Source organism: Cystoisospora suis (genome assembly GCF_002600585.1).
Source record: "Cystoisospora suis strain Wien I chromosome Unknown contig_434, whole genome shotgun sequence".
In the NCBI taxonomy this organism is placed as follows: domain Eukaryota; phylum Apicomplexa; class Conoidasida; order Eucoccidiorida; family Sarcocystidae; genus Cystoisospora; species Cystoisospora suis.
The window spans coordinates 19,986-28,331 of record NW_027153235.1 but is presented as its reverse complement, the minus strand read 5'-3'; the positions used below and the strand labels follow the sequence as shown (position 1 = coordinate 28,331).

Genomic DNA, 8,346 nt, shown 5'->3' with positions numbered 1-8,346 from the left:
TGCACTGCTTCAGCCCGGACGGCGACGCCGCTTCCAGCGCCGGTGCATTCCTCCCCTTGAAGTGATTTTTCGACTATATTCACATACCTGCTACAGCGTTACGGCGTCCCGAGATGTAGGCTCCGGCTTGTATCAATTTGACTCCCTCCGTGTCCCGGGTTCTAGTTCGGTCTCCACTCATATCCACTCATCTTCCCTCCTTGTTTCTGAGTCCGGTTGTATCACCCGTTAGCACTTCCCTCTGTCTGGTCTTCTCCCCCTCACTTCGCTGTGCCCTCCAACAATAATCGAGGCCGTTAAACCCTAGATCCCGGGAGTCCCTGAGACTGTAGCTCCGGAGCCAGCTAGTGTGAGGTGAATGTCGTCACCTTTCCTAGCGTACCTCAATCTCACTCCTCCAAGCCCTGCCGCGTTCCGGGACCTACGGTACCTAGCAGGGTGCAATGTGGTGCCACGTGAAGCAGTCCATACCGCAACTCCCCGCCAAGACACTACGGTGATCCCCAGCTAGCGATAGCGTGCTTCTCAGTTGAGCGTCCCCGCTTTCCACTTTCCAGGTGCGTACTGTGCTGCTCCCGCTTCTAGGCGTGTCAGCGAGCTTTCTCTAGTGTAAGCCTGGTTCTAGAAGGATTTCTCACATCAGCACGCAGATGGGAATCTCTTGCAGCTCCTCGCGTCAGTGCCACTCTGATACGAGCGAACTCCGTCGGTTCGCGACGCGTTGTGAGCCACCTGGGTTGTGCCAGGAAGAGAAAACTTTTCCCCAGAAACACTGAATCACTGGTGTTACGTTCCTGGTCCCAGAGTCTTCAGTCGTTCACCCTCAACCATTCATCTCCGATGGAGTCTGTTTCACCAGCTCGCATTCAAGGCCCGCAAGGACACAATATCACATCAGAGAAACGACACCTGAAGTATCGTTCAGGGTAGGCAGGTGTGAACCTTTCCGTCCGTGGGTCTCCAGTTGACGTTCTTTGACGGACTGTGTTCCGCAAACCCGAGCCTACTGGCCCGCAGGAGGACGTCACCTTCTGCGAAAAAAACCACGGGATCACTCTCCGGGATAAAGAGGAGGGAGCGACGTCGCAGCTTGTCCGAGTTTTTTACATCCGAAGTGTGACTGCCAGAAAGCTTCCTGTGGCAGTCGCCGCATAGACAGTCATAGCATGAGCGTTCGAGGTTGAGCTTGTCCCTGTCGGAGCTGGTGTTGTTGTAGTCTTGTTAGGCACCGTGATATGGACCGTGCAGGCGGCTTCGGCCTTTTTCCCAAGAAGCCCCTGTCCGTTAGGAACCCCCGGTGCAGCGGCGTTACATGCGTAGCACAAATGCTTCTCTGCTTCTGGCTCTGTAGCATAGCGGAATGTGTAAACTGGTGCCGAGCCGGCACTGGGTTCCTCATCGCTCCCTGCTTTTGGTGCTGCCTCGAGACTCGCCCCAATGTTTTCCCCCTTCAAGGATTTCTTGTCGTCAGCGTTGCAGGTACCGTCAACATTGTTGTACGCATAAAAATTTACGAAGCTGGTTGTCTTCTCGTCTGCCGGCGCGAGGGTCTGATTCTCTCCGCAGCTGAACTGAAGAGGCTTGTTTACTACAGCCTTCAGGTCCAGTCTTTTTTTCTGCGCAACACCGTTGTCCCGTTGCGGTGCCCCGCACACCTGAATTGCAGAAGACTCACTTCCTGTGTCTCCTGTGGATTGCTGGACCGCCGCGGAGATTTGATTATCTCCACCCCTCTGGTGGCTTTCAGCGTAGGGCTCACACGCAACAGAAAGAGCGACTAGCAAAAGAAGAGCTGTGCCGCCACGCGGGAGCCCGGCGAGTTTCATGATGACGATGCGGTCGTGTGCAGTACCACTACTAGGCTTCCGAAAAGAGGGCGCCCAACGACGGCGGCTCTTTGGTCCACCAAAACAGCTGACAGGAACTCTTTTTGTGCACTCGATCTCGTTTCGTCTCTCCCCGTCTGAACCACACTGTTGCCAGCAAAAAAGTGTGTAGCCAGCAGACGCTGCTTACAAGCTGCATGATCTGCTGCTCTGCCTCCAGGTGGGCCCCGCGCTCTCCAAGACGCTCACTGTTCTCGCGTTCTGGTGAAACATAAACACCTCGGCGCAACTTTGTGTTGCATTGCAGGACCCATAGTAAGAACAGAACGCTTGAGAGGAAGTAGCCACTCTGTTTGGCCTTCGATTCTTTCTCAATCCAACCCGACGACAGTACGTATTCGGTGCTGTCACGGGCCCCCACCGTTCTCCGCGGGAAACGTTTCAGATTGGGACGGCTCTCCGTGGACATACCTTCGTGGAACTTCGTCAGGAATACTGGAAGGTTACACATATACTGGCAGGGTGGCCGTCTCATCCGGGCCGTTGCCACGATATTTTTTTTCATAGCAAACCAGTTTTTTCCGCACTGGCAGACAGACCACTTGTCAGCCGCAACGCTTCCTCCGGCCCTGACCTGGTAGAGACCTGCCCCACTACAACTTCCGTGTGACGGAGCGGCGACGTAGAAAGTCGCATGGAGGGCTAGGTAATGTTTGGTGACACGGTATGACACTCGTCACTTGAACAGCCCTTCTCTTTGTTTTTTGTCGTGTTGTAATTTTCCTATTTCTAGCTGTCCTAGCGGTGCAGCAAACACCAACACACCGTTTCTTAGAGTGATCCATCGTCACGTGGGTTGCCCCGAGGAGAAGAGCTTCCGTTGTCAGATTGACCTTCCCCAGAGAAATTTTCATGGAAGCATCCGTGGACATTGAGCAGAGGTGAGCCGAGCCTATTGATGGTTCCCATTTTTCTTCCCTTTGAGCCTGTCTGGCGCACCGGGCCGGGAACTTGATAGGCTGTTTGACCAACTCTTAGCTTGCCTGGGTCTAAGTCACTCCTGAGTATAAAACACTGACTCGACGTTCGAGGCTGTGTGTTGAGCACTCACACTATGTCTGCCTGCGGCCCTTAGCGTGACGATAGAGATGCTGGCGAAGGTCGACAGCAACCCGTGGCGACTTCATAATACTTCAGTCAGTCGAGGAACTATGAGCCTCGAGATGTACTAACAACCTTACGTGGACGAAGGGAAAGAACAAATCAACGCTTCGTATACTACGTCGAATCGATGTCAGTGCTGCTGAAGACACTCGGATCACCTCCAAGCTTATGACTTGTAAGATTGCAAAACACCGGCGTAAGATAAGAAGACGCCATAAGGCCGAGTGAACTCCCCGCGATAGGTCTGTTATTGCCAGTGACTTTTGAACTCTGCTGCGTACCACTAAACAGCGAATACTTAGGACTAACCGTTCCTGCTAACAAGGACATTTTATCGTAAAAACTCACCTTCGGGAAGGGGGCGAGGTTTGGCTTTGTTCACGAGTCTCCGTTTTTTCTTCACGTCTCTGTTGATGGGGAGAGATATCAGTTCTGAAGATTTTCGCAGTTCTACGGTTTATTCTATAGAGAGAATATCTGAGGGAGGAATTACCACAGCGATTAAAAATAGGGATTTTACAGCATGCAGTCAACCGGCTCTCTAAATCGATTCTTAGGCATCGAAACAGTCTTCTAAAAGAAAAGACACGAAGCTTACCAGTCAGAGAACCGTGCGCAGACGAAGGTTTCACCACAGCAGTAGCCTTGTTACGTTAGGGGAGCAAGAATTTAATGAGAGAAAAGAACGAAACGGAGGAGAGAAGAAGCGAGCCAATTCTCAAGAGAAGACTGTGGAATGAAGACGAGAAATGAAAGAGAGAGAGAAATGGAAAAGAAGAGTCAGTTCTTCAGAAACGTGTCTCTAGGAACAGACAAAAAAAACGACAGAAGCAAGAACAGACATCTTTCTTCTTTTCAGCGGATAAGAACTCTCTTGGCATCACACACCCGCGAGAAGACACCTCCCTTGTGAAGAGATTCGAATCGACCTCTCCTGTTTCCTTAGACGATAATGCCTTCGTCGCATGCATCAACACACCAATACATCAACTGATCTAATCACTTCATCACCACAAGCCTTGTCATAGGAATTCGTTTTCTCTCTTTTCACACCTTCCTCAAGTCTTCTTTTCTTCTTTCTTCTTGTTCCTCCCCGGATAAAGGAGAGGCCATTACTCCGTTCTCTTCATCTTTCTCAGGAAAGAAAGATGAAGAAGAATAAGACCCCTTGAGACTGCTGGAAACTTCTCCGCTTACCCAAGCAGAGGAGAGCGTACGTATAAGTGCGAGTTTCTCACGCTTTTGATATCCTGGAGAGTCTTCTTTTCTATCTAGAACAGACACTAAGTAGCCTGCGTGGATGCGTCGGCGGTGTCTCTGAAGCCATCGGCGTTTCTTGTAGTGAAATTCAAACTTGTAGACAGGATTGAAGTCAACAAAGCCACTACGTACAGCTGTCAGAGAATCATCTCGACATAGCTTCACTCCTATAGAACAAGGAAGAAAGAAAGAAAGAAAGAGAAGAAATTAGAAGACATGTAACGGTCATCTTAAGAGAGAACAAAGGAAAAGTAAGGAGAAAAAGAGATAAGGTAGCAGTCGGGGATATGTAGATGTGGATATATTGGTCGATCTCTTTTACAGTCATAGGAGGACTGGGGTGTATAGACAGTTCATAGATGTAGAAGGGATAAGTGAAATCCAAGAAAGTAGTGAAAAGCCAAACAACACAGGTCTGTACATTGTTATGAGTGAGAGTGGGTAGAGAAGTTTTTGTTACTGAGCTCCATGTGTATATGCATGTATATATAGGGATATATCTTGGCACGCATAGGCACCACCGGAGAAGCCATGCACACCCATATCTATCTATCTGTCTATTCCGACTTATCAACAAGTGAAGGTATTATCTGCCTTCGCATCCTCGCATACCCTGTACTAGCGATAGAAGATCCTCTTGAGCTGCTCTGAACACATGACTGGCCGTCAAGGGGACAGCAGGCGGGCGGTCATCAGAGCCAAGCTAGGGCTACTCTATATCAGTGGCTGGGACAGAGTGAGAAAGTCCATCCAGAGTGGTTTTATAGGAAGGTCACCGTATATACACATATCTAAATATAGCGAGATAGATATTTAAAGAGATAGATACATAGAAGACACATGCATAGGAAGAGAGATACATATGAAGGCCGAGAGATGCACAAACTGATAAAGAGGGCGATAGCTTGGAAGTAAGTATAGAAGCAAACGTATATTGTGAAGCATACATACAGACTGATTGATATGTGAGAGTGAGTAGGTAATTCTTATAAGAGGAGGTTGAAAGGAGTTCCTTCGTTAGTCCTTCGTACCATCTCCAGCTTTATATCTTGAGCCTCTTTGGCGTACAAGAATGTGGCCAGGCAGCACAAACTCTCCTCCGAACTTCTTCACCCCTAGGGTTTTCAGGAGACAGCATTCAACAGCAGATTTCACATATTTACAGACAGAAGTCTCCACCCAGGTGCGTAGACATCCGGAAAAGATATCTCTAGAGTGTTGTATAGATAGATAGAGACAGACGAACAGGTGTAGAGATACAGGGTCTTTTGCTTTTCTAATACGTAGATGCTCGTGTCAATATAAGTGTACAGGGTGCCTATGTAGAGACAGAAGTATGAGGGCACGAAAGGAGAAAAAACTTCTGAAAGACGGTATCTGAGATGAGAGTTTCACTTTGGAAGACCACACTCCCAGTGTATGTACACCTCAAGTGCGTGTCCCTCATATCCGACAAGGAATCGCTTCTCTTGAAGCGTTTTCTAGCACCTCTCCATAAACAGACAAAGATGTAGAGAAGAGACTATATAAGAATCCTTGAGGGAAAGATCACTCACAACATTCTCCGTCTTCCTTTTTCCCTCCCTCTGACGCGTTCGAACAAAATTTCAAGTCTGAAAGATTCGTGAGAAAGCTTGGAGTGTATAGACACTCCAGTTTATGAAACCTCTAACATTGCCTGGGGCAGGCAGTCCTGTACTTCTTCATCTCTCTGTCTATCTATTCACACACCGATGGAGAATGAAGGACGCATTCAGACTTCTCTCTCTTCCTTTCTTTCATTCTCTCTTTCTTTCTCTTTTTCTTTCTAACTTACCTAGGAACTTGGGGTTGCTGTCTCTTCCATTCTTTGAGCTTCCCCCTCCTTTCTTTGTAGCGTACAGACAGCTCAAAGAATTTCCGAACGAAGAAGATGAAGAACCACCAAACCCTCTCTCACAGACAAGCAGATGAAGATCCAAAGAGAAAGGAGAGACAGGCGAGAAGGAAGAGGAAGAAGGTATGTTGGTGAGATTCTTTTTCTTCTTGCCTTCCTCTACAGCAGAGTGGAGACACAAATGAAGAGACAGAGAAACATCTCCACCGGAATGGTGCTGATGAAGACGAGAAGAGGGAGAAGAAGGAGAAGAACAAGAAGAAGAGAAGAAAAAGGGAGAATCTTCTTCTCTGAGACCTCGCTGGAATACCTTGGGCTGATTTGTCGAAGGCTCACAAGGAAAGAAACAAGGAAAGAGAGTTGGAGAGGAGTAGGACAGAGAACGTTTGGGCGAGGAAGTGGGACTACGAAAGGAAGAAGAAGAAGAAGAAAAGAGAAAGAGAGGCTTTCGATTCTTTCTACCATTCCTTGGAGAAAGAAAGTAAGGCATGCCATGTAGAAAGGGCTTGTGTGAGGCTTGTAAGAAGCAAGCAGAAGAAAGAGGCGGAAGAGAATCTGAATCTCTCTGGAAAGAGGATGAACCTTTCGCTTCTTCCTTAGCTTTGAAGGTGTCTAATGAAGTCACAGGAGGAAGGCGAGAGTGAATACCATACAAGGAAACCAAGGAGAAAGGAGAGTCTTCTGATTGAGATTTAGAGAAGCTTCTCCCGATCTTCTTGAATGAGACGGAAGGAGAAGAAGAGAATGACGTCGGTGAAGAGGCTACTGAGAAGGATAGTGGTGATGCGGATGAAAGAGAAACTTCAGAACGTGATATGCTAAAGAAAAGAAGAAACGAGCAGAGAGGAGAAAGGTTAAAGAAAGAACCAGGAGGGGAGACAAAGACGAATCTCCGTGAAAGCATCGTCATGAGTTCATTCAGTTATCTCAGATGATGTGTATGAAAAGAGAAGAGGATAAAGTCACCATTCGTTATTCTCTCTTTCTTACAGGCGGGGGAGTTGCAATGGAAGCTCATCTTCTTCTTTTAACAGGACACGGATAAGCAAAGAAAGAAGAACTGTCAGAGAAGGGGACCGAAGAGAGGAGAACAAGAGGACCTTGAAGAATTTTAAACGTGTCTAGTATCAAACAAGACAGGGCACGTCAGCTATGTCAAGACACTCTTTCTCTCTTTTCTTCTCTCTCTCTTTCTCTCTGTTGGTTTGCATGCTAGCAGTAAAAGAAAGAAATGCATGCAGACACAAGACACGGCTAGAAACAGAACACGGATACGTTGCAAGTCTAGCTAATAGTCTATCGACTCAAGAAAGAATCTTGTTGGTCTACAAGTCTGCTCTCTCTCTCTATGGCTCCGTTTCTCTGCAGAGAGAGAATGGGATAGATACACATGGCTCTCACTGACGTCGTCTCCACAGAAAGAAGAAGCAACGAAGGAAAGGAAAGGAGAGTTTAAGCATAGAGATGTATGAAGCATGTATTTGCAGTATCACCTGATCAAGAAGAGAAAAAACTCCGATTTCTCGAGATGTAGGTTCTTCACCTATCTCTACCCCTTCCTATCTTCCTTTCTAAGCCTTGAGAGTTCAAGCAAATTTGTTCAGATGGGACATTTGGGTCGTTTGTCTTTACTTTCAATGAGGGAGAGAAGTTTCTAAAGAAAGGCATACACCAGTTATTGCGTGTATCCTCGTGAGAGACGACGATGAAGTAAAGAATTAGCTCAAAGAAGAGGAAAAAAGAACACTCATAGTCGACTCAAGCGATCTTCGGTAGATTACAGATAGGCAGATAGATAGAAGACTGATAGATAGATAAAGATAGATAGATGGACATATACCTTAGAGGCAGATAGTTAGATTGAAATAGATAGGTTGACTGAAGAAAGACAGATAAAAGTAAGTATCGTTACTCGTTAATAGATCTTTTTCGAGGCCTTGCTGAATTTTCAGGTGACTGATGGAATGTATTTGTGTGTGTGTGTGTTTATGCCTTCTCTTATATCCTTCACTTTCCTTGAGAAAGACGTTTTCTCCATGTATAAACTTTTCTTCTAAGAATCACACGTTTGCCTCTATGAAAATGCATACACATATGATACCTATTAGTATACATACATATACATATATAGCTGTATTCGTGATTGTGCATGTGACGACATTTCCTGTGCGTAGATATACAGATAGATCTCCATACTTTCGGAGATCTCCTTGTATCTCT

General features: G+C 46.9%; 1 protein-coding gene across 1 annotated transcript; it reads right to left on the bottom strand.

The window, feature by feature from the left end:
* Positions 1 to 3,471: 3,471 nt before the first annotated feature.
* Positions 3,472 to 7,266, bottom strand: CSUI_001106 (ribosomal protein rpl27). Its single transcript, XM_068061312.1, has 3 exons — positions 6,067 to 7,266; positions 5,282 to 5,365; positions 3,472 to 4,417 (listed from the first exon to the last, which is right to left on the bottom strand). The coding sequence occupies exons 1-3, from the start codon at positions 7,034 to 7,036 to the stop codon at positions 4,038 to 4,040; spliced, it is 1,434 nt and encodes a 477-aa protein (XP_067926714.1). The 5' UTR covers positions 7,037 to 7,266; the 3' UTR covers positions 3,472 to 4,037.
* Between the last annotated feature and the right edge of the window lie 1,080 nt (positions 7,267 to 8,346).

Excerpts from the sequence above, each read along its gene's own strand:
- CSUI_001106 (XM_068061312.1), bottom strand. The coding sequence starts at position 7,036 with ATGACGATGCTTTCACGGAGATTCGTCTTTGTCTCCCCTCCTGGTTCT. Across the intron at positions 5,366-6,066 it reads CAGCAACCCCAAGTTCCTAG|GGGTGAAGAAGTTCGGAGGA; the intron begins GTAAGTTAGAAA and ends TGAAAACCCTAG. Across the intron at positions 4,418-5,281 it reads AAGATATAAAGCTGGAGATG|GAGTGAAGCTATGTCGAGAT; the intron begins GTACGAAGGACT and ends CTTGTTCTATAG.